At 41.7% G+C, this 26,037-nt stretch overlaps 2 protein-coding genes across 5 annotated transcripts in view; both read right to left on the reverse strand.

Annotated features, from left to right (window-relative positions):
• The window catches only part of LOC124038605 (rho GTPase-activating protein 27-like), a 51,332-nt gene extending 40,432 nt beyond the window's left edge, over positions 1-10,900 (reverse strand). For 2 of the 4 annotated variants that reach the window (XM_046354658.1, XM_046354657.1), the window contains exons 1-3: positions 10,644-10,900; positions 8,147-8,340; positions 7,133-7,946 (exon numbers count right to left, since the gene is read on the reverse strand). In XM_046354658.1, coding sequence (XP_046210614.1) covers positions 7,133-7,946; positions 8,147-8,226 — 894 coding nt within the window. In that variant the 5' untranslated portion in view covers positions 8,227-8,340; positions 10,644-10,900. Of the gene's footprint in view, positions 1-5,135; positions 5,362-7,132; positions 7,947-8,146; positions 8,341-10,643 lie in introns of those variants that run through there. The other 2 variants (XM_046354663.1, XM_046354662.1) reach the window with 1 other exon arrangement.
• Positions 10,901-19,236: 8,336 nt separating this feature from the next.
• Positions 19,237-25,003, reverse strand: LOC124038607 (protein phosphatase 1G-like). Its single transcript, XM_046354664.1, has 11 exons — positions 24,917-25,003; positions 24,379-24,521; positions 23,066-23,135; positions 22,844-22,929; positions 21,814-21,943; positions 21,206-21,639; positions 20,782-20,889; positions 20,316-20,550; positions 20,037-20,166; positions 19,814-19,913; positions 19,237-19,697 (listed from the first exon to the last, which is right to left on the reverse strand). Exons 2-11 carry the CDS (start codon positions 24,487-24,489, stop codon positions 19,509-19,511), a joined length of 1,593 nt encoding a protein of 530 aa, XP_046210620.1. The 5' UTR covers positions 24,490-24,521; positions 24,917-25,003; the 3' UTR covers positions 19,237-19,508.
• Between the last annotated feature and the right edge of the window lie 1,034 nt (positions 25,004-26,037).

Genomic DNA, 26,037 nt, shown 5'->3' on the forward strand with positions numbered 1-26,037 from the left:
GTTAAGCAAATTCTTGAAAGTAGCCATCCTTTACCTTGATGACAGCTTTGCACACTCTTGGCATTCTCTCAACCAGCTTCATGAGTCACTTGGAATGCATTTCAATTAACAGGTGTGCCTTGTTAAAAGTTAATTAATGCATTTGAGCCAATCAGTTGTGTTGTGACAAGGTAGGGGTGGTATACAGAAGATAGCCAGCCCTATTTGGTAAAAGACCAAGTCCATATTATGGCAAGAACAGCTCAAATAAGCAAAGAGAAACAACAGTCCATCATTACTTTAAGACATGAAGGTCAGTCAATCCGGAACATTTCAAGAACTTTATAAGTTTCTTCAAGTGCAGTCGCAAAAACCATCAAGCGCTGTGATGAAACAGGCTCTCGACACAGGAAATGATGACCCAGAGATGCCTCTGCTGCAGAGGATATGTTCATTTGAGTTACCAGCCTCAACATTTGCAGACCAAATGAATTCTTCAAAGGTCAAGTAACAGACACATCTCAACATCGACTGGTCAGTGGAGACTGAATCAGGCTTTCATGGTCAAATTGTTGCAAAAGAACTAAAGAACACCAATAAGAAGAACAGACTTGCTTGGGCCAAAAATCACAAGCAATGGACATTCGACTGGTGGAAATCTGTCCTTTGGTCAGATGAGTCCATCACAGTACCAGTGATTCATTTAGAATTCAAGGCATACTTAACCAGCATGGCAACCACAGCATTCTGCAGCAATACGCCATCCTATCTGGTTTGCGCTTAGTGGGACTACCATTTGTTTTTCAAACCCAACACACTCCTGCAAGACTGTTGGAAAAGCATTCCAGGTGAAGCTGGTTGCGAGAATGCCAAGAGTGTGCAAAGCTGTGATCAAGGCAAAGGGTGACTACTTTGAAGAATCTAATTTGTTTAACACTTTTTTGGTTACTACATGATTCCACATGTGTTATTTCGTAGTTTTTGATGGCTCCACTATTATTTTATAATGTAGAAAACATTTGTTTTTGTCAAACCCTTGAGTGAGTAAGTGTCCAGACTTTTGACTGGTACTGTAGATGTTTATTTATTGTATACTTTTTTTCAAGAAATCATAGAGTAGTTTGACAAAACTTTTTATAAGCTTTCAAATGATATCAAACTCAACCGTTGATCTTTTCCAGTGATGAAGACATGGATGTGTCATGATAGGCTGGGGTATGTAAAATGGGTCAATTTGAGCACCTCTATCTCCTGAATGTTTTGGCATTCAGGTCTAAAAAGTCACTTTTCTGACCACTTCTACCACGGGCAAACACGTATGGAAGGTTTTGTTCAAATCAAAAAGGGGTGCTGTCAGAAAGGGATTGAAATCAAGGTCCAAATGGCACCCTAGTCCCTACATGTCTTATTGCACAGCATAAGTGAAGGCAACAGTTACAAGACACGTAAAGGTGATGGGCATTTCCATCGAATAGGAGCATATCAAATTGGTGTCATATGAAAGCTAAGAGTCTATCTTATTGGGAAATGAAGGCATAGAAGGCACCATTTCCAAAGAAAAGAAATTGCCTCTGAAAGCAACGTCAGCACAGTGACTAGAACACATCAGAGTACCGTGAGTAGAGCACAGTGAGTAGAGCACAGTGCACAGTGAGTAGAGCACAATACAGTGAGTAGAACACAGTACTGCACAATCTAATAGTACAGTACAGTAAAGAAAGGTAGAATACAATGTACTGTACTCTGCTGTGATGTCATTCTCCTCATGTTTCACAAGTTTGGACATTCATATCCATAATTATGCATTTCTGTGTGGTACAGATTAAGGATCCCTGATGCAATTATGTTACCGTATTTCCGTTATCGGATGTACAGTTGAAGTCGGAGGTTTACATACACCTTAGCCAAATACATTTAAACTCAGTTCTTCACATTTCCTGACATTTAATCATAGTAAAAGGTCCCGGTCTTAGGTCAGTTAGGGTCACCACTTTATTTTAAGAATGTGAAATGTCAGAATAATAGTAGAGAGAATGATTTACTTCAGCTTTTATTTCTTTAATAACATTTCCAGTGGGTCAGAAGTTTACATACACTCAATTAGTATTTGGTAGCATTGCCTTTAAATTGTTTAACTTGGGTCAAAGTTTTGGGTAGCCTTCCACAAGCTTCCCACAATAAGTTGGGTGAATTTAGGCCCATTCCACTTGACAGAGCTGGTGTAACTGAGTCAAGTTTGTAGGCCTCCTTGCTCGCACACACTTTTTCAGTTCTGCCCACAGATTTTCCATGGGATTGAGGTCAGGGATTTTTGTGATGGCCACTCCAATACATTGACTTTGTTGTCCTAAAGCCATTTTGCCACAATTTTGGAAGTATGCTTGGGGTCAATGTCCATTTGGAAGACCCATTTGCGACCAAGCTTTAACTTCCTGACTGATGTCTTGAGATGTTGCTTCAATATATCCACATAATTTATTTCCTCATGATGCCATCTATTTTGTGAAGTGCACCAGTCCCTCCTGCAGCAAAGCACTCCCACAACATGATGCTGCCACCACGTGCTTCACGGTTGGGATGGTGTTCTTCGGCTTGTAAGCCTCCCCCTTTTTCATCCAAACATAACGATGGTCATTATGGCCAAACAGATCTATTTATGGCCAAACAGTTCAACCCAGAGGGCATTTCTCCAAAAAGTACGATCTTTGTCCCCATGTGCAGTTGCAAACCGTAGTCTGGCTTTTTTTATGGCGGTTTTGGAGCAGTGGCTTCCTCCTTGCTGAGCAGCCTTTCAGGTTATGTTGATATAGGACTTGTTTTACTGTGGATATAGATACTTTTGTACCTGTTTCCTTCAGCGTCTTCACAGGGTCCTTTGCTGTTGTTGTGGGATTGATTTGCACTTTTCGCACCAAAGTACGTTCATCTCTAGGAGACAGAACGCGTCTCATTCCTGAGCGGTATGACAGCTGTGTGGTCCCATGGTGTTTATACTTGTGTACTATTGTTTGTACAGATGAACGTGGTACCTTCAGGCGTTTGGAAATTTCTCCCAAGGATGAACCAGACTTGTGGAGGTCTACAAAAAATTTTCTGAGGTCTTGGCTGATTTGTTTTGATTTTCCCATGATGTCAAGCAAAGAGGCACTAAGTTTGAAGGTAGGCCTTGAAATACATCCACAGGTACACCTTCAATTGACTCAAATGGTGTAAATTAGCCTATCAGAAGCTTCTAAAGCCATGACATAATCTTCTGGAATTTTCCAAGCTGTTTAAAGGCAGTCAACTTAGTGTATGTAAACTTCTGACCCACTGGAATTATGATACAGTGAGTTATAAGTGAAAAAATCTTTCTGTAAACAATTGTTGGAAAAATTACTTGTGTCATGCACAAAGCAGATGTCCTAATCGACTTGCCAAAACTATAGTTTGTTAACAGGAAATTTGTGGAGTGGTTGAAAAACAAGTTTTAATGACTCCGACCTAAGTGAATGTAAACTTCAACTGTAAATCCACTTCACTTACTGAAGTTCAATAACCAAAATATACTTTTTCAAACTCATGTTGCCATGATGTTTAACAGTTCTTTGGAAAACGCGATTGCATGATTTTACTGTAATTTCTTTACCAAAGTTTGAATCTGCACAGTTCTTCCACTAAATTTAATTTTGAACATTTTTCAGTGGAAATTGTTAAAAGTAGTCATTGTGCATAGACCTATATGGTTTGTTAAACTTTGAAATCAATGTTTTTTGTTAGCATACCTTTTAAAGTCAAAGTCAAAGTGTAAAACCCCTTGTCATTCACTCCTGAAAAAGCCTCCAGGACTGATATCTAGCTACACCAAAACATCTACTTATTTCAGGAATCTGTAGCACATGGCACATCATTACAGCTCTAGAACACAGTGAATACAGGTTGAAGGCTCTCTGTACATTCTGTTTGATTAAAAATTATTCATCAGAATTTAGAATGCATTCACTGTACTGTACACAACTTAAATGTTTTAGCATATGTTGATTTGGATGCATGAAAATAATGACATAGCTGGGAGAGGAAATGTATAGAACATGCAAATAGCTGGCACTAACACAGGAACTGTGGATGGATCCCATGCCAGAAAGGACAGAACTATATAGTGCACTACTTTTGACCATAGGGATCAAACCCAGAACAGCCTAGCCAATTAACCATCCCAGATTTTTTATTTCACCTTTATTTAACCAGGTAGGCCAGTTGAGAACAAGTTCTCATTTACAACTGCGACCTGGCCAAGATAAAGCCAAACAGTGCGACAAAAACAACAACAGAGTTACACATGGGATAAACAAAATGACAGACAATAACATAATAGAACACCTGTATACAGTGTATGCAAATTAACTATTTACCTAGAAGGCTTAAAGTCAGGAAACAATGGAACTAGCCTAAGGTACATGTACTGAGTAGCGATGAGAAATTACCAATAATGTTAGCTTGATTGCCGGTGTGCACAGCCTGCCTACACACACACACACACACACACACACACACACACACACACACACACACACACACACACACACACACACACACACACACACACACACACACACACACACACACACACACACACACACACGGCATGGTTGGCACTGCCACCTAACCTAAGCCCTGGCTAGCTTCATCGACTAAATTCAACTCTATACCCCACACATCATCATGGAAACGGAACCTCTATTGTGGGACAGTGGGGCTCCACTTGAGGGGTCCTGGCAAGTCCACATGAGTAACAGCTCCTGTCTGTCCTAAATGCACTACATAGGGAATAGGGTGCCACTTGGGATGCAAATCGGTGTCCCAACAGACAGGTGAAAGTAAGGGGGTCATTAATTCCACTGAGGAGGATTGTGGAGAGCCACAAACCAGCTCTCTGGAAGTTAAGTTAGCAAACTAGTTCAAATTCTGTTATAGCAAATGTAACAACAATGTAGGCCTACTTTACAGACTACTTTCAAACTATGCACACTAGTTTATACAGAAATGTAAATGTTTACACATTGCCACCCGCAAGCGCAACAATGTAATAAATTAATTCTCAGCATTGAGAAGGATATAAAATGTTCGTTCCATGCTTGACAACATCCTGATACTAGGAGCGGCCTACGTCACTTTACCTCGGAACAGGTGAACCAACGACGAAAAGCAGACTCGCGGAATGTTTCAGCTTTCTCAAAAAAACGATGTTGCTTCACTGTGACGCCTGTCAAACCAACCAACTGAAGTCAATGTAATTTGCTTTTGCAAAATGTTTATATTTTTTTACGGCGGTATAATTCTCGTCAACGTCACCGGTGCTCTGGCAACAGGTAGCAGCTGGAAGCTACAGCCAGTAGTTTGGGAGTGGTTTGTTGGTAGCCTAAATTTCTGATTAACTCTTTCCTTTCTTGTTACAGTTGGTATGTATTTGAACCAGCCGAACTAACCGGTTTCTAACCTGTTCTGTGGTTGCCCCACCAACTCCCCTAACCCCCACCCACATTCACGAAAGTAAAAAAGAGGAAAGAAAAGGTAGAAAGAAGATTCTAGGATTCTTTTAGGAAATCTCAGATAGTCAAATGTTCCAATCAAATTGCATAGGTCCATACACCTAACAGTGATTGTGTCCTGCGAATCGTATTCCAGACAGGTGTACCAAAAGGACCAGATAGAGCACTTGAATCAGCTGGGACAAACCGTCCAGAACCTACAGTTGCATTCTAGGGGCAGTGGCACCCCTTACCCCATTGGGCTGGCACACAAAAGCAAAAGGGCTTGTGTATATGAGCTGCCACAGAATAACACATGGAGTCTACTACAGCTAGTATATGCTATGTTAGGAATCTTTCCATACATTAGCAGGGAGTTTACCCTTTCATGGATAACTTGTACATGTCTGTACAAGACAACAGCACAACCTTCAATCAAACAAACAGCATTCTGTTATCCATAAACTCACCATGTATCTTTAATGCAGATCACAAGGCTCACTTACTGAAAGCATCTTTTGAGTCATGCTTTTGGAAACCAGATGGTATAACTATTTCCCTGAATGTGATATAGTTTGTGATTCATTAGCGGAGTCCTGTTGACCATATTAACTTTGGGAAATCTGACAGAATAAGTAATATGCCTAGTTCTCATCTGTTTGTGATTCATTTGTGCATCCTAAATGGCACCCTATTCCTTATATAAATAGGGCACAACTTTTAAACAGAGGCCCTGGTTAAAAGTAGTGCATTGTATATATGTGTAACGGATGTGAAACGGCTAGCTTAGTTAGCGGTGTGTGCTAAATAGCGTTTCAATCGGTTACGTCACTTGCTCTGAGACCTTGAAGTAGTAGTTCCCCTTGCTCTGCAAAGGCAGCGGCTTTTGTGGAGCGATGGGTAACGATTCTTCGAGGGTGACTGTTGTCGTTGTGTGCAGAAGGTCCCTGGTTCGCGCCCGGGTATGGGCGAGGGGACGGTTTAAAATTATACTGTTACATATGGCCCTCAAACTCAACTCTGGACCTCGAAGCCAGTTCCTCTATGTTTTTTCATTGTTCCCCTCTAATCAGTGACTGATTTAGACCTGGGACACCAGGTGCATGCAATCAGTTATCAGGTAGAACAGAACACCAGCAGGCCCTGGACCACTGGTAAGAGTTGAGTACCCCTGATATATAAGGAATAGGGTGCCATTGGGGATGCAAACCATGGAGTATTTCCCAGAGTATAACAATAATTCCTCTGTGAATCTTGGATAAAATATCTCATTTTCTTAAGATAAACACAACAGGGTAACGACAATGAACAAACCAAATAGTGAACATAGTGATTCCCAACCTCAGTAATACTTTCTTCAAAAAGCTGAGGGAAAAAAAGCATTGACAGAGCATTTCAAGGCTTGATTACTTCTGTGCTTATCCATCAGACCTCTAATGCTTGTCTGGATGCCAGTTCTACCATGACTGAACAGCACACTCTGATGTCAGAAGTTAGTAATACCAGTTATTTTCTCTGACGTTCCCATCCAACTCACATCCTTTACAAATGGCCTCATGTAAATCATTATAAAGTCAAATAAAATACTTGCATACTATAAATGTATGTAGGATGTTATGAATGTCTACAGTGAAACTTAATCCTACCTGAGCTGTAGGGGAAGGGGCTGTAATGTCAATCGGACCAGAAGTTCGATCCAGGCTCTGCTGTTGTTCTGCTGGTGTTTCAGTTGAACCCAAAGATCCAGCCAGTTCTGTCCCCACAAAGTCTGTCAACTCTGAGTGCTGGGTATCTGATATAGTCTCATGGATATCTGAGTCCTGAGATAAATGAGATAGCCCACTAGGATCCCCTGGCAGTGTTTTCGTTATCCGGCCACCTGAGATCAGCTGTTTATCTTGATCCTTGATAAGTGTAGGAGGGCTTGACTGCAACTGGGGAAGTCTGCTTGTGGGCTCAGGTGAGACATGGAGCTTTAGGGAACAGTGCTGCAACATATCACCAAGACCTTGAGCGTCTGAGGCTGAGGTGAATGAGAAACTTGGAGCTAAACTTCGCCTCTTCAGATCATGTGGTGGGATATCTCTAGTCTCGTTATTGGAGGTCTGCAGTCCCACCATGGTCTTCATGTGCTCATAATGCTTGATATCATCAATGTCGAGTGAGACCCCAAACGTGGACATCCTGAGAGTGGTGGCTCTCGCAGAGTGATCCGTGGACATGCGGACCTTCGTCACAGCACCTGACCATTGACCTTTGTTAGACATGTCCAGTGGCTCTCTGTCAGTCGTTGACTGCAAGAATGTGCGACTCTGAGTCCCAGAATTAGTGAGGTCCAGTGGGCCCTGGGTCTTCACAGAGAGCTCCCTCACATACTTGGCAGGGATATAGAAGGGTTTGGTCCTCTGGTCCTTCCGGACATGCCACCAGTAGTCGTTGGTCCTGGAGACCAGAATGTACCTGTGAACATTAGAGGCCCAGAGAGGCAACGTGAAGAATGTGTTTGGGCTGTGCAATGATGCGTGTACTGTGCATGTATTGTTAAGTTCTATCATCTATATCATGTTGTCTGATCTGTTCCATTGTAATTTTACTTTTTTACCTAAAGACTAATTTCCATTTTGTGAAATATTTTCTGGACAATAATTCAATTCAATTACCTCTCGTTGGGCTTGATGGAGACCAGAGCCCCGTCCTTGGCTGTGTACTCATACTCAAACTGCACCTGCACCATCGCCATGTTACTGTAGTTAGGCCTACAGTTACTGTAGTTAGGCCTAGTTAGCCGCTCTGCTGGCTGGAGCCTCTATGTTGAAATGCAGATGGTCACGGTTCAAAAGAGTTCATCTTGGAGCTGGAAACATTCAAAACAGTACATTTAAAATGGGCATATCTGACTTTGTGCGTCTCAAACAGCACCCTATTCCCTTTATAGTGCACTACTTTTGAACCAGGGCACATAGAGAATATTGTGGGCATTTGGGACATACACACATTAAAAACATGATGAAAACAAATTCATATCCAGTAAACTGAGACAGGACTCCGGCCATACAGTTGTAGACATTTGGAAACCTCAACATTATCGGAGCCATTGAATTATATACATGTGTTTTAATAGGATCTCTGAGGTGGGAGTACTCAGTTACTAACGTCATAGTTGTCCTCATTCAACATGATCCACTTCTGCCTTACAGATTATCATCATAAAGAATGCAGTGACCACCAGTAAGGCTGTTTCGGTTTCATGATTTTAACCTGAACAATGGACAGGCAGACATCAGTAAATGTTGTCTCCCATCGCTGTGCATAAAAATATTGCTACAGGAAGTTGCTGCCAGCAGTCACTACAGTTCAGAATGTCAAAACTTAAAGAGCTCTATAGACTCACAACACAGAGCCCACAGAACAGGAAGCCTGTAGCCCAGCACCAACCTGGGTTGATGATGCACAGCTCACTCCATTGTCAAGCTGCAATCTCAGTTTGCCATATAAGGCCTCCAGAAACACGGGGAGAACTTGTGAAAACAAAGGACTCAATTCCTTCTTCTAATTTCAATAGTGACATCATTGACAACCAGGACCAATAACTGGTCAGAAGTCCAAGTCTATTCCCTCTCCATACTAACCCATTCAAAGTGAGTGGACCAACTGATCTGTCAACATGACAGTTGTTTTTTTGTTGTCAACTGACATAATACTTAGTTCAATTGTTCTAGTAAGAGTGCATTTTAAATATTTTCTTTAGGAAAGGGTAACTTTTCGAACTTGATATAGCCTACAGTAACAATCCAACCCTAAATTATAAGGAGTCAGGTAGGGGTGGCAGGTAGCCTAGTGGTTAGAGCGTTGGACTAGTATCCGTAAGGTTGCAAGATCGAATCCCCGAGCTGACAAGGTTCAAATCTGTTGTTCTGCCCCTGAACAAGGCACTGTTCCTAAACCATCATTGAAAATAAGAATTTGTTCTTAACTGACTTGCCTAGTTAAATAAAGGTAAAATAGTGCATGGAAAACAGAAGTTAAACATGATTTCATCCACACTAAAGGGGAGACTAGCAGAAGTTAAACATGATTTAATCCCCACCAAGGGGGCCTAGCAGAAGTTAAACATGATTTAATCCCCACCAAGGGGGCCTAGCATGAGTTAAACATGATTTAATCCCCACTAAAGGGGCCTAGCAGAAGATAAACATGATTTAATCCCCACTAAAAGGGCCTAGCAGAAGATAAACATGATTTAATCCCCACTAAAAGGGTCTAGCAGAAGATAAACATGATTTAATCCCCACTAAAAGGGTCTAGCAGAAGATAAACATGATTTAATCCCCACCAAGGGGTCTAGCAGAAGATAAACATGATTTAATCCCCACTAAAGGGGCCTATCATAAAATAAACATGATTTAATCCCTACTAAGGGGTCTAGCAGAAGTTAAACTTGATTTAATCCCCACTAAAGGGGCCTATCAGAAGATAAACATGATTTAATCCCCACCAAGGGGTCTAGCAGAAGTTAAACATGATTTAATCCCCACTAAAGGGGCCTATCAGAAGATAAACATGATTTAATCCCCACCAAGGGGTCTAGCAGAAGTTAAACATAATTTAATCCCCACTAAAGGGGCCTATCAGAAGATAAACATGATTTAATCCCCACCAAGGGGTCTAGCAGAAGTTAAACATGATTTAATCCCCACTAAAGGGGCCTATCAGAAGATAAACATGATTTAATCCCCACCAAGGGGTCTAGCAGAAGTTAAACATTATTTAATCCCCACTAAGGGGGTCTAGCAGAAGTTAAACATGATTTAATCCCCACTAAAAGGGACTAGCAGAAGGTAAACATGATTTAATCCACACTAAAGGGGGACTAGCAGAAATTAAACATGATTTCATCCCCAGTAAGGGGGACTAGAATATATTAAACATGATTTCATCCCCAGTAAGGGGGACTAGAATACATTAAACATGATGTAATCCACACTAAGGGGGTCTAGAATACATTAAACATGATGTAATCCACACTAAGGGGGTCTAGCAGAAGTGTTGTTCAAAGGGAATCTCATGTTAAAATAATAATGCACATTAACAGTACATCAAACTTTTACAATAAAACTAATGTAATTCAAGGCTTGACAATACAGTAGGTATTCATACCTGGAGGTGGGCATACAGCCAGAAGACTTGTACAAACTCTGTCCTCTACTCTCTGAATGTTCAGTGGATTCCAGACGTTAGAGTAAGTTTAGTAAATCTACCATTTGCATTAATTCCCATCATATTATACCTGGTAAATATTTCTCTTTTAGCATCTATTTTCCATCACATTACAGTTCACTTGTCCAAGAAAGTTTTGAGCTCCTGTAGTGTTGGTTATAAAGCCTAGTTGTCTACCACAGGGCTGTGTGTGTGTGCACAGGTTTCAACTTGCCTGACTGCATCTGTATCATTTCCTGTTCTACTGACTGTGTAAAGGAACAACACTGAGAGAATGGAGACTGGGGGACAGGAACACATACAGAGAGCTATGAAAAATGGGAGTGACTCAATATATAGTTCTATTCAGTCCCTCGTGAAACATCATCTGGTTTTCTAGGAGTCTGTGACCAAACTGACTGTTACTTCCCTTTAGAACTACAGTGGGGAATATTCTCTGGTTATAGGCTAACAGCCATATGAAATTGATAAATTACAAACAAATATGTGTGTCTCCTATGGGCCCTGGTCAAAAGCAATGCACTATATATAGGGAATTAGGTACTGTTTGGGATGCAGTAATTGTCAATAAGTGTTGTCAATAAATACCCTCTAGCCTACATGCCAGTGTGAGTTTCTGCTGGTTTAGCATTATATGGCAGTTGGCCAAAAAGGGGAAGCAAACACTGGTATCGAGATTATTTCAGATCTTGGTTTTGTTAGGAATCACATTCGTTTAGCCTCAGAATATTTTCATCTGGCCTCTAAAGAAAAGCAAGTCAGTAAATTGTACAGTAAAACCATGCCTCGCCCATTCTCTATAGGAGTGTTTCCCAACAGCACACGTTGTTGTTGTAGTCCCGGACAAGCACACCTGATTCAACTTGTCAAATAATCATCAAGACCTTGAGTTTTTTTTGTTACCTTTATTTAACTAGGCAAGTCAGTTAAGAACAAATTCTTATTTTCAATGATGGCCTAGGAACAGTGGGTTAACTGCCTTGTTTGGGGGTAGAGCGACAGATTTGAACCTCGTCAGCTCGGTGATTCGATCTCGCAACCTTTCGGTTACTAGTCCAACACCACTAGGCTACCTGCCACTACTGGAAGACTGGAGACACTGGCCTAGAGGAGGATGTGACAGAGGTTGGATGCCTGGATTTCCCTCTGTGGGGAATTTAAGACATAATATTTAAAGAAACAAGACCAATGTATATCTGGTTTGTCACAGAAACTCTATTTCTGCGTTCCTGCCGCTCTGTCCTTCAGTCTAGACTACACACAAAACTATGCACTTTAGTGACTACATTACCGACAACCCCCAGCCATGTAACCTCTGACCTTAGTGATGACAACATCTTTCTTCTGGCTGAGGCGGTGACAGGGGTCCACAAACTGGTGCTCTGCTGCTGGGTTCCAAGCCTGGTACACACGCACACGCACATGTACACACACGCGTACACACACGTACACACACACACACATCTCAGTGTCTGTTGCTGCATGTTACACACATCTCTGTGTGTATGTCTGTTACTGCATGGTACACACATCTCAGAGTGTCTGTTACTGCATGGTACACACATCTCAGAGTGTCTGTTACTGCATGTTACACACATCTCAGAGTGTCTGTTACTGCATGTTACACATATCTCAGAGTGTCTGTTACTGCATGTTACACATATCTCAGAGTGTCTGTTACTGCATGTTACACACATCTCAGTGTGTATGTCTGTTACTGCATGTTACACACATCTCAGAGTGTCTGTTACTGCAATGTTACACATATCTCTGTGTGTATGTCTGTTACTGCATGTTACACACATCTCTGTGTGTGTCTGTTACTGCATGGTACACACATCTCGGTGTGTATGTCTATTACTGCATGGTACACACATCTCAGAGTGTCTGTTACTGCATGTTACACATATCTCTGTGTGTATGTCTGTTACTGCATGTTACACACATCTCTGTGTGTGTCTGTTACTGCATGGTACACACATCTCGGTGTGTATGTCTATTACTGCATGGTACACACATCTCAGAGTGTCTGTTACTGCATGTTACACACATCTCAGTGTGTATGTCTGTTACTGCATGTTACACACATCTCAGAGTGTCTGTTACTGCATGTTACACACATCTCTGTGTGTATGTCTGTTACTGCATGTTACACACATGTCAGAGTGTCTGTTACTGCATGTTACACACATCTCTGTGTGTATGTCTGTTACTGCATGTTACACACATCTCTGTGTGTATGTCTGTTACTGCATGGTACACACATCTCTGTGTGTATGTCTGTTACTGCATGGTACACACATCTCGGTGTGTATGTCTGTTACTGCATGGTACACACATCTCGGTGTGTATGTCTGTTACTGCATGGTACACAAATATCGGTGTGTATGTCTGTTACTGCATGGTACACACATCTCGGTGTGTATGTCTGTTACTGCATGTTACACATATCTCTGTGTGTATGTCTGTTACTGCATGGTACACAAATCTCGGTGTGTATGTCTGTTACTGCATGGTACACAAATCTCGGTGTGTATGTCTGTTACTGCATGGTACACAAATCTCGGTGTGTATGTCTGTTACTGCATGGTACACAAATCTCGGTGTGTATGTCTGTTACTGCATGGTACACACATCTCGGTGTGTATGTCTGTTACTGCATGGTACACACATCTCGGTGTGTATGTCTGTTACTGCATGGTACACAAATCTCGGTGTGTATGTCTGTTACTGCATGGTACACAAATCTCGGTGTGTATGTCTGTTACTGCATGGTACACAAATCTCGGTGTGTATGTCTGTTACTGCATGGTACACAAATCTCGGTGTGTATGTCTGTTACTGCATGGTACACAAATCTCTGTGTGTATGTCTGTTACTGCATGGTACACACATCTCGGTGTGTATGTCTGTTACTGCATGGTACACAAATCTCGGTGTGTATGTCTGTTACTGCATGGTACACAAATCTCGATGTGTATGTCTGTTACTGCATGTTACACATATCTCTGTGTGTATGTCTGTTACTGCATGTTACACACATCTCTGTGTGTATGTCTGTTACTGCATGTTACACACATCTCGGTGTGTATGTCTGTTACTGCATGGTACACAAATCTCGGTGTGTATGTCTGTTACTGCATGGTACACACATCTCGGTGTGTATGTCTGTTACTGCATGGTACACACATCTCGGTGTGTATGTCTGTTACTGCATGGTACACAAATCTCGGTGTGTATGTCTGTTACTGCATGGTACACAAATCTCGGTGTGTATGTCTGTTACTGCATGTTACACATATCTCTGTGTGTATGTCTGTTACTGCATGTTACACACATCTCGGTGTGTATGTCTGTTACTGCATGTTACACACATCTCGGTGTGTATGTCTGTTACTGCATGGTACACAAATCTCGGTGTGTATGTCTGTTACTGCATGGTACACACATCTCGGTGTGTATGTCTGTTCTACACACATCTCGGTGTGTATGTCTTACTGCATGGTACACACATCTCGGTGTGTGTGTCTGTATGTCTGTTACTGCATGGTACACACATCTCGGTGTGTATGTCTGTTACTGCATGGTACACAAATCTCGGTGTGTATGTCTGTTACTGCATGGTACACACATCTCGGTGTGTATGTCTGTTACTGCATGGTACACAAATCTCTGTGTGTATGTCTGTTACTGCATGGTACACAAATCTCGGTGTGTATGTCTGTTACTGCATGGTACACACATCTCATGGTACACACATCTCTGTGTGTATGTCTGTTCGGTGTGTATGTCTGTTACTGCATGGTACACACATCTCGGTGTGTATGTCTGTTACTGCATGGTACACACATCTCGGTGTGTATGTCTGTCTGTTACTGCATGGTACACACATCTCGGTGTGTATGTCTGTTACTGCATGGTACACACATCTCGGTGTGTATGTCTGTTACTGCATGGTACACACATCTCGGTGTGTATGTCTGTTACTGCATGGTACACACATCTCGGTGTGTATGTCTGTTACTGCATGGTACACACATCTCGGTGTGTATGTCTGTTACTGCATGGTACACACATCTCGGTGTGTATGTCTGTTACTGCATGGTACATGGTACACATCTCGGTGTGTATGTCTGTTACTGCATGGTACACACATCTCGGTGTGTATGTCTGTTACTGCATGGTACACACATCTCGGTGTGTATGTCTGTTACTGCATGGTACACACATCTCGGTGTGTATGTCTGTTACTGCATGGTACACACATCTCGGTGTGTATGTCTGTTACTGCATGGTTACACACATCTCGGTGTGTATGTCTGTTACTGCATGGTACACACATCTCGGTGTGTATGTCTGTTACTGCATGGTACACACATCTCGGTGTGTATGTCTGTTACTGCATGGTACACACATCTCGGTGTGTATGTCTGTTACTGCATGGTACATGGTACACATCTCGGTGTGTATGTCTGTTACTGCATGGTACACACATCTCGGTGTGTATGTCTGTTACTGCATGGTACACACATCTCGGTGTGTATGTCTGTTACTGCATGGTTACACACATCTCGGTGTGTATGTCTGTTACTGCAGTTACACACATCTCGGTGTGTATGTCTGTTACTGCATGGTACACACATCTCGGTATGTCTGTTACTGCATGGTACACAAATCTCGGTGTGTATGTCTGTTACTGCATGGTACACACATCTCGGTGTGTATGTCTGTTACTGCATGGTACACACATCTCGGTGTGTATGTCTGTTACTGCATGGTACACAAATCTCGGTGTGTATGTCTGTTACTGCATGGTACACAAATCTCGGTGTGTATGTCTGTTACTGCATGGTACACACATCTCGGTGTGTATGTCTGTTACTGCATGGTACACACGGTGTGTATCTCGGTGTGTATGTCTGTTACTGCATGGTACACACATCTCGGTGTGTATGTCTGTTACTGCATGGTACACACATCTCGGTGTGTATGTCTGTTACTGCATGGTACACACATCTCGGTGTGTATGTCTGTTACTGCATGGTACACACACATCTCATGGGTGTGTATGTCTGTTACTGCATGGTACACACATCTCGGTGTGTATGTCTGTTACTGCATGGTACACACATCTCGGTACACACATCTTTCGGTGTGTATGTCTGTTACTGCATGGTACACACATCTCGGTGTGTATGTCTGTTACTGCATGGTACACACATCTCGGTGTGTATGTCTGTTACTGCATGGTACACACATCTCGGTGTGTATGTCTGTTACTGCATGGTACACACATCTCGGTGTGTATGTCTGTTACTGCATGGTACACACATCTCGGTGTGTATGTCTGTTACTGCATGGTACACACATCTCGGTGTGTATGTCTGTTACTGCATGGTACACACATCTCGGTGTGTATGTCTGTTACTGCATGGTACACACATCTCGGTGTGTATGTCTGTTACTGCATGGTACACACATCTCGGTGTGTATGTCTGTTACTGCATGGTACACACATCTCGGTGTGTATGTCTGTTACTGCATGGTACACACATCTCGGTGTGTATGTCTGTTACTGCATGTTACACACATCTCGGTGTGTATGTCTGTTACTGCATGGTACACACATCTCGGTGTGTATGTCTGTTACTGCATGTTACACACATCTCGGTGTGTATGTCTGTTACTGCATGGTACACACATCTCGGTGTGTATGTCTGTTACTGCATGGTACACACATCTCTATGTGTGTGTCTGTTACTGCATGGTACACACATCTCGGTGTGTATGTCTGTTACTGCATGGTACACACATCTCGGTGTGTATGTCTGTTACTGCATGGTACACACATCTCTGTGTGTGTGTCTGTTACTGCATGGTACACACATCTCGGTGTGTATGTCTGTTACTGCATGGTACACACATCTCGGTGTGTATGTCTGTTACTGCATGGTACACACATCTCGGTGTGTATGTCTGTTACTGCATGGTACACACATCTCTGTGTGTGTGTCTGTTACTGCATGGTACACACATCTCGGTGTGTATGTCTGTTACTGCACGGTACACACACTCACTGGGTCCATGAGAAAGACGGGTGAAGCGGCAGTGAGTTTTACCCCCCCTCCGGCTTTGAGTGACAACAGCATGATCAATGGGCCCCAGAGTGTGCCGCTCTGTATCTCCTAGATGACCTGAGCCCGCCTCTTCTGGCTCATTGTGCCATGCAGACACAAACGGGAGAGCGAGTTGAAAAGGCCAGCTCTTATTGAGCAGTTTCAGCACCCCTGAACCATTCATTTGTTGTAATTGCCAAACACCCCTTATATCTTATTAGTGTACCTTTAAGTCACACCACTTGTACTGGCCATAGTTCGCCATTCCCCGCGCAGAGTGAGATCGAGGTCAAATAAGAAGGGACTCACTGGACTATTCCTCATGTTTCTTTTATTTGACCTGTGTTTAGTGTGTGCATGTAATTATAAGTACTCTCCAACATGTCATGGGGTTTTAGTTGGGTATTTCTAAGACAGAAAAATATTTACCATATTCATAAAGTTTATAAAGTTATACCTATTCCATGTGAGTCATGCTGCTTCTAGCCTGCTAGCCAAGATATTAGCCAGTCATGCTAGCTCGTAATGTTGTGTATCACATGCCTCGTTAAGGATAGCACACACACACACACACACACACACACACACACACACACACACACACACACACACACACACACACACACACACACACACACACACACACACACACACACACACACACACACACACACACACACACACACACACACACACACAGTGCATTCGGAAAGTATTCAGACCCCTTCACTTTTTTTCCATTTTGTTACAGCCTTATTCTAAAATGGATTAAATAAATGAAAAACATCTGCCTTCCGAGTTGCGCAGCGGACTAAGGCACTGCATCGCAGTGTTGCGCAGTCACTACAGCCTGGGGTTCGAGATTTCACTACAGCCCAGGCTGTGTCATTACCGGCCGTGACCGGGAGTACAATAGGGTGGCGCACAATTGGACCAGCATCATCTGGGTTAGGGAAGGGTTTGGCCAGGGGGGCCTTACTTGGCTCATCGTGCTCTAGTGACTACATGTGGCAGGATGGGCACCTGCAGGCTGACTTCGGTCGTTTTCTCTGACACATTGGTACAGCTGGCTATAATCGAATTATAATCGAATTACAGAATTATCATACATGTAAATCCATGTCGACTCAATTATTCCTTCTTTTTTTGATAGGAAATTGTTGATGAACCTACAGTTGATGTATTCATAAAAGAATGCAGGTAATCATTGCTGATGACAAATATGGGCAGTGTGATTTTCTGATTAAAAAAGTAGATTTTCTGTTACTGCATAAAGGATGAGGGTTTACTCGATTCGAGCACTAAAACGTGTACCACAAACAGTCTACTGGCTATGTGACATTCAGATTGTGTTTTATATAGGATATTGTTTCAGATGGCTGATTCTCACAACAGCTGGTTGGGGATGTTCATCAGAACACCTATGTGGTGTTCTAGGCCCAACGTGTTTAAGGAACTTTCCATTCCATCTGGTTAATGTATACGTATTATGACATCTTTGTATTGGATTTTAACTGTTAAATATCTTTAAAATCTATGAAAAGTTTGAATGGTATGGAAATTCCATTTTCTTTTGAATACCAGCATCAAAACTTTGTTCACCAAGTAAAATAAACTAATCTCACTTGTATTTTGGGTACAGTAGTTCCAACTAGCTTGTGTACCAGTCAGTTTGTGCTTTCATTCCACTCCTTGACAGCATAGAATGATCGCATAAACAGGCTAGTTCCAAACCATTTATTTTTTAGGTATGAAACTATTGGCATGATGCTTTAGTGCTTTGCTACATGATTGTGCAACCTTGCCATTTCCATCACTGATTAAATAGAAACAAAATTACAGGTTTGTCAACTTTATTGATTTAGGGAGGGAAAAAAATATTCATGTGATTGTTCATGTGGAACTCACAATGTTCTCTGAAAGTAATAAATGTACTAAAATATATTTTAGTATCCCTTTAACTGAGTGGACCTTTTAGTCCAGCATAAAACAGATTAAGTGGAGCTTCTGTCCCTTGAATAGTTTACTAACAAAACCTGGACCATAATCGAGTAATGCAAAATTCAAGGCATAGTTAGAGAAACCAAGGTAGGGTGTGCAAACCAAGGTATGAGACATTTAAATAGCAAGTGGCCTTAACTCAGCAGGTTGGCTAAGTTCCGGGAATCAGTGAGTGCAAGGAATGTAAAATGTATTCATTAAAATACAGCTAGTATAAAATGTTACATGAATTGAATCATTTTATATGTTTAAATCTATTTAACTGTTGAGTAGTTTCTCAGTGTTCCGTCAGGGGACATGTGCCCAATGCAAACAGGGATTGTCCTGGTAAAGTAGACAAGATGTCACTCATCACATTTAAAATGTATTCGTAATTACAATGGTGTCAGAAGTATGCACCAAATGTCACATTGATCCATAATTAAAGAAAATGCATTTATTCAATTAACAAGTATATACATAAAGGGTGTGGTGACAAACAGTACACTAGGAGTCACATTTCCAATGGGGCAGATAAGCAAAATCAATTACACACCAAGAAAATGTTTTTTCTGTTTTCCATTTATTCTTGTATCTTGGGACATTAACTAAAACTCATCCTATTCCAGAGACCACTGTCTTTAAAAGTTTCCAGAGAAAAAGTCCTGGCTTGTGAAAAGGACTGGAGCTATTCTACTTGATGGCAGTTCTATTCGCTTTTTGACTTCTTGCTGTCATTCCCATTCTTCTCTGGGATAATCTCTTCAGGCTTTCTCTTATTGGTGATGTCGGCCATGCTGTTGCCAGGGTGAGCGCCGAACGTGATGATGATGCAGGTCATGTTGTCACAGCCTGTACCATCTCCAGACGTATCAGGTGCAAGGCAATGGTCAAGTAGCTACGGAGACCAAATAAAAAGTTCATAGTTCATTGTTAAAGAATGAAAAATGTTATGCATACAGGGGATTGATGGATCAAGTAAAACAAATGTATTAAAAAAGCTATATCTCTTACCTCTTCAACTATGGAGGACAGAGGCCTGGCAACGCCACTGGCATCAGGCTTTATTTTCTGACTGACAAAGTCCACAACATCCTGACTGCTCATGACGTTCCTGCGGATGACACTCATTAAGGAGGAATTCAGAGGTGGTTCCATTTCACAAACTGATTATTGAAGTACGGCCTAATTTAAGAGAAAACAGTACTATAAAACGCTAGTATCAAACAAGCTGTACCAGATTCCGTCGCATGCAATGACCATGAAGTCATGCTCCGGGTTGAGGGTGAGCACTTTGACGTCAGGCATTGAGGAGATCATCTGCTCCTCTGGGCCAAGGGCCTTGTTTCGTTTGTAAAAGTGATCGCCTGAAAACACAACAAAGGCCATTCAGTTATGTCCTTTCAGTCTGATGCCCGTTCTTCAACAGCAAGGCCATTCTTTACTGGAAACTATGCCTGATATTTCAATCGAAACACCAATGCCAGGGCTAGGATATGCAGGAGGATCCATTTACCGATGGCCCTGGAGAGGTTGAGTCCTCCGTTGACGCGGCCGTCCATGGTGACCTTTCCCCCAGCATTCTTTATCCTGGCCAGCTCCAGCTCATCCTCTGGCTTGTGGTCGTAGGACATGTCTATGGCCTTGCCCTTCTCAGACACCACACAGCGGGAGTCCCCGGCATTTGCTACAATCAGCTGTTTGCCTCTGATCAGAGCCACCACCGCTGTAGTGCCACTGTCTGAGCCAGGCTAGGAGGGGTAGAGACACAGAGCTCTTATCGGAGAATAGCCGCCTTCAGTTTAATCCAAGTCAAAACACAAAGGCAGGATAGAATGTTGCATTAGTGAGACAAAAAAGTGACCACTACTCCAGATAGACAGGAATAGCCCCATTACAACAACCAGGGCTACTCAGGCTCTCCATTCAAGTTTGTTTCCTTTAGGGTTATGGCAGGATCTAAATTAAGCTGTGTATTCTACCTCTTCTTTTCCATCCATTCCAGGGTAGCACATCTCTTCCTCCTCATCCTCTCCCTCTTCAGTGTCTTCCTCTTCATCATCACTGCTTTCACCTTCCTCACTGCCATCCTGTAGAAACATAATTACATCATTAACACACATACGATTCTTTCAAAAAAGTATAAAAAGCTTAGACTTTAATTGTGCAAATCCAGTGGGGGGAAATCTGATCCAGCAGAGGTGACCAACCCTCCTCCTGGAGAGCAGTCCTTCTGCAGACATTTTCTCCAACCAGAATCTCAGACAATAGCTGCTCACCAGGACGATGATTATCTTAACCAGGTGAGTAAGAACCGTTGGCAAAAGCCTACACACCCAGTAGCTCTTCAGGTAGAGGGTTGGCCAGAGTTACAGTAATTCCTGAAGGCTTGTTCTTCCACCTCACCTCCTCTTCACTTCCCCCATCTTCCTCTTCCCCCGACTCGTCACTGTCCTCAAAGAACTTGGAGCTGGTATCTCCCGGAGCCGGGGCCGCTGACGAAGAGCAAGAAGGCCCGGTGTCCTTCTCTCCTTCACAGGACCCTGCTGCTCCTGTCGCTGAAGAGCTGTCCGCTCCTGCTCTCCTGCAGGCCCGCAGCTTGGAGAATCCTGCACCACCACCAGCCTTGGCCTTCCCATTGCTGTCTATCTCACCCTCCACTTCTCCATTGATGCCCTTCTCCCCATAGGAATGTGGTTCACCTTCCCCAGACTCTTTATTGCCCTCCGGACAGAGCTTCTTGTGTTTGAGTGCATTGCGGTTCTGTCCGTAGCGAACGAGCAGCTCTTCAATGGTCAAGGTGGCCTCCTCATGCAAAAGTTCAGCCTCCTCATTGTCCACTAACAGAGGGAAAGGAACACACGGGGTTGAATTACAAATAATTTGTTTTGAATAATGGTTTATGATTCCAGCCACAGGAATGTCTAACTACATATGAAGCATTTTGCTACACCCGCTAAACATGTATGTGACCAACCATTTTACTAGATATTGGGCAGTTGGAGTCTACTCACAATCATCTTCTTCAGCAACTTTTTCATTTGGTGCTTCCTCCTGTGGGCGGCCAGCGATCTGAACAAGCTCTTTGATCACTTCCTCTGTGGTCACCCTGCTATCAATTGCCAGAAACGCATCCTCCAAAGCCTGAAACACATCGACATGCATCCACCCAGTAAGACAATGTATGCTCCTATGGAGGAAAGTTTGACAAAGAGCACAAGATCTACAACCGAAATGGGTACTCACTTTAATATTGTTTAAAGATGCAATATCGAAGAAATCGCTCCACAATTTCCTAGTTGCTTAAATTCTAATAGTTTGCCTAGTTTCAGTTTGTGACAACACAAGCAGTCGTTGTGTAGAAAATCATTGTACCGTCTAAACCGCTGTGAAATATATTTTCTATAACCAAAAATCTAGTATATTTACAGCTGATGGACAAGACGCAATAACAAAACTTTACGGGAAGCATAGAAATAGAGCACATAGAACATACACCTCGTCGACTTGCTTTCAATGACTGACATATCTATAAAACACATTTCTACGCATATTTCAAATGAAATTGTATTTGTTACACATGCCGAATACAACAGGTATAGATAGACCTTACCGTGAAATGCTTACTTACAAGCCCTTAACCAACAATGCGTTCAAGAAATAAAGAAAATATTGACTAAACAAACTAAAGTAAAAAATATTTTGGTCATGTCACCCAAAAGGTTACCATGTAGCTTTAAGGGTGCCCAAAATGCATTATCTATTGGTAGGCCTGCTTAACTGTTACATATCCAACAGAAGGTGGATAGTGGTTAGACCTTTGGGCCAGTGACTGACAAGGTAAAACAAGACAGACAAGGTAAAAATCTGTCATTCTGCCCCTGAACAAGGCAATTAACCCACTGTTCCCCAGTAAGTTGTCATTGTAAATAATAATTTGTTCTTAACTGATTGGCTTAGTTAAATGAAGGTAAAATTGTATTTTTTAAACTGCCCATGTCAAAGGGATTCCTTTCCCTAGCCCAAATGCATTCTTCCACTCACCTTTTGCAGTTTGCCATCTTTGTAAGCCTTTTGTTCTTTAATGGTATCAGGTAGGTACTTGGAACAGTACAATGCAACTTCCTCACCTGTGAAGGCAAAAGCATTTAAAGTAATGATTACTTAACTTAAAGTAACTAGCTTAATAGTCTCCGGTATTAACAAAAACAAGGTTGTGGTATGCTCAAAAAAGTTTATCTTAGGGATAGTAAGAATACACAGTACCTCCATGTCCATCATACACAGAAAACATGGCCGTTTCATCGTCCAGTTCTAAAATGCAGTTGTGAGCATCCTGTTGCAAGAAACAAAAACATTTTACTCTCATGGAATGCCAAATTCCCAATCTGATCCTCATCATACCGAATCAGTGGTGTAAAGTACTTAAGTATAAATACTTTAAAATACTGAATTTGTATTTTTGGGGTTACTTTACTACATTCCTAAAGAAAAATGTACCTTTTACTCCATAAATTCTCTGACACCCAAAAGTACTTGTTACATTTTGAATGCTTAGCAGGACTGGAAAACAGTCAAATTCACACACTTATGAACCGAACATCCCTGGTCATCACTACTGCCTCTGATCTGGGGGACTCACTAAAGACAAACACTTTGGTTGTAAATTATGACAGAGTGTGCCCCTAGCTTTCAGCCCCTTTCTGTAAATAATAAAGAAAATGGTGCCACCTGGTTTGCTTAATATAAGCAATTTGAAATGATTTACAATTTTACTTTTGATACTCAAGTATATTTTAAATCAAATACGTTTACTCAAGTAGCATGTTACTGGGTGACTTACTTTTGTTATTTTCTATTAATATATCTTTACCTTTACTGAAGTTTGACAGTTGGGTAGTTCTTCCACCACTGTACCTAATCATCACCAGCTTCCAATTGACTAAATCACCCCCCTACCTCTCTCAGGTAACTATTCCCCAAGTAGTTGCTGTAAATGAGAATGTGTCAGTCAACTTACCTGGTAAAAATAAAGACACATTTTGAGCCTTCCATCAGATTTTATAAATCATTAAATCAGACTAGTGCCATTTGAATGTGAAAATGGAATGAAATGCATTTGTTGGCACCGTCTTAATGGTATGCACATCTTACAGACGTGGCTTTAAAGGGGAACATACCAAATCAAATTTAGCGTGGAATCTCCATATCAGTACATGCAGGAAAGTTAGCTACATAGCTAGCTAGTTTAGCTACCCAGTAACAATTTAGCTACCCAGCTAACGATAGCTACAAACAAAGTCTTCCTGCACAACAACGTTGAGTTTCATATTTAAGCCTCAACTAAGTTAACACTATGACACATTAATGGTTGGAATCATATAGCTAGTTACCTAAGATGCCAAACTTTAAAGTTATATAAGGACTACCTATCCTTTACAGCCAGTTAGATCAAGCTTTTTATTGTCGTCTAAACCAAATCATGTCATTCGCATTCTTGCTAGGTGGTAACTAGACAACATTGGCAAAGAACTACTGATGAATCCAATCCAACAAACAATGTTTTTAGATCATCTTACCTCCATAGAGACACGCCAGCCCTGCATGGCTGCAAAGCCGAAGCTCATCTTTTGGTTTCCACCATTGGAAGAGGACTTCACTGTGTTGGGTTGCGACAAGTAGGCTCCCATGATGTAGCTACCAACAAACAGTGGGTTTCAATCTGGTTGGTGTTGGAAAATCCGATTTAACGTTAGCAGGACAAAAACATGGTGATCAATTAAATTACACAGATGCTCCAACTTCATCTTAGAATTCCTTATATCATACAGTGGAGTACAAACATTGCAATTGTCACAAAGGGCTTCCTTATTATTATTGATAGCTAACGTTGGCTAGGCTAACAAACGAGCATAGCTAGCTACAGTGTTTACTCGCAAACGAGCCATTTCCATTACAGAGAAGCCAAATGGGAAACTTCAAACACCATCAACCGGAAGATTATAGTTGCTATCAAAACATTTCTGGCCTGTGAGTCACAATTTGAACATTGTACGGGAAAATAGAAGCACGTGTACTGCAAACGTTAACAACATAGCTAGCTAGCTATAAACATACCTCTCAAAAAGAACGGGAGACATAAAGGAAGCGGAAACGCTGTGATGAATGAGAAACACGCATGCCTATTTGTGAGCAGGGGCGTTCAGAAAGCGTCGGTTCAGAAAGTGCGCCAAAACTTTATATGCAATGAACGAAGACGTCCATGTGGTGTCGCCAAAGCCACCGATTCCAGTGTGGCCAACAAACGTGGAAGTAGATCCCTATTTCCCAGTGGTGTAATGTACTTACGTAAAAATACTTGAAAGTAGGTGTTTGGGGTATCTGCACTTTACTTTGTCATTTATATTTTTGACAACTTTTACTTTTACTTCAATAAATTCCTAAACAAAATGATGGTAATTTTACTCCATACATTTTCCCTGACACCCAAAAGTACTCGTTGCATTCTAAATGATAAGCAGGACAGGAAAATTGTGTAATTCACACACTTGTCAAGAGAACATGCCTGGTCATTCCTACTGCCTATGATCTGGTGGACTCACTAAACACATGCTTCATCTGTAAATGATGTGAGTGTTGGAGTGTGTCCTTGGCTACCAGTAAATAAATTAAAACTACAAAATGTGGCCACCTGCTTTGCTTAATATAAAGAATTTGAAATTATTTTCACTTGAACTTTTACTTTGGATACTTAGGTATATTTGAGCAATTACATTTACTTTTGACACTTAAGTATATTTAAAATAGTATGTAAAACCAAATACGTTACATGAGTCATTTTCTATGAAGGTATCTTTAGTTTTACTCAAGTATAACAATTGGGTACTTTTTCCACCACTGCTATTTCCTTTGCTCGTTTCTTTTACTTTTAACATAAAGTTATTTCATCGGTAGACATGAAAGAGAGGCTAAATACGCAATCAGTGGTGTAGTGGAAGGTTTACGCAGGTATACGTTGTATACCCACATATTCTTCAATGGGCATTGTGTATAGGCCTGCTTTCTCCATTCAAATCTTACCTTAACATTATAATTATTTCACAATACTGACGAGACCTAGAGAGATATTACCACCTATGACTGCAAATACTGAGGCTGCTTATTATGAAGCTTATCCAATGAAAATGCACAAAATCACTAATTTGGCACATCATTGCGCACGTTCGGCTACACATCAT

This window comes from Oncorhynchus gorbuscha, linkage group LG06 (genome assembly GCF_021184085.1).
Source record: "Oncorhynchus gorbuscha isolate QuinsamMale2020 ecotype Even-year linkage group LG06, OgorEven_v1.0, whole genome shotgun sequence".
Taxonomy (NCBI): Eukaryota; Metazoa; Chordata; class Actinopteri; order Salmoniformes; family Salmonidae; genus Oncorhynchus; species Oncorhynchus gorbuscha.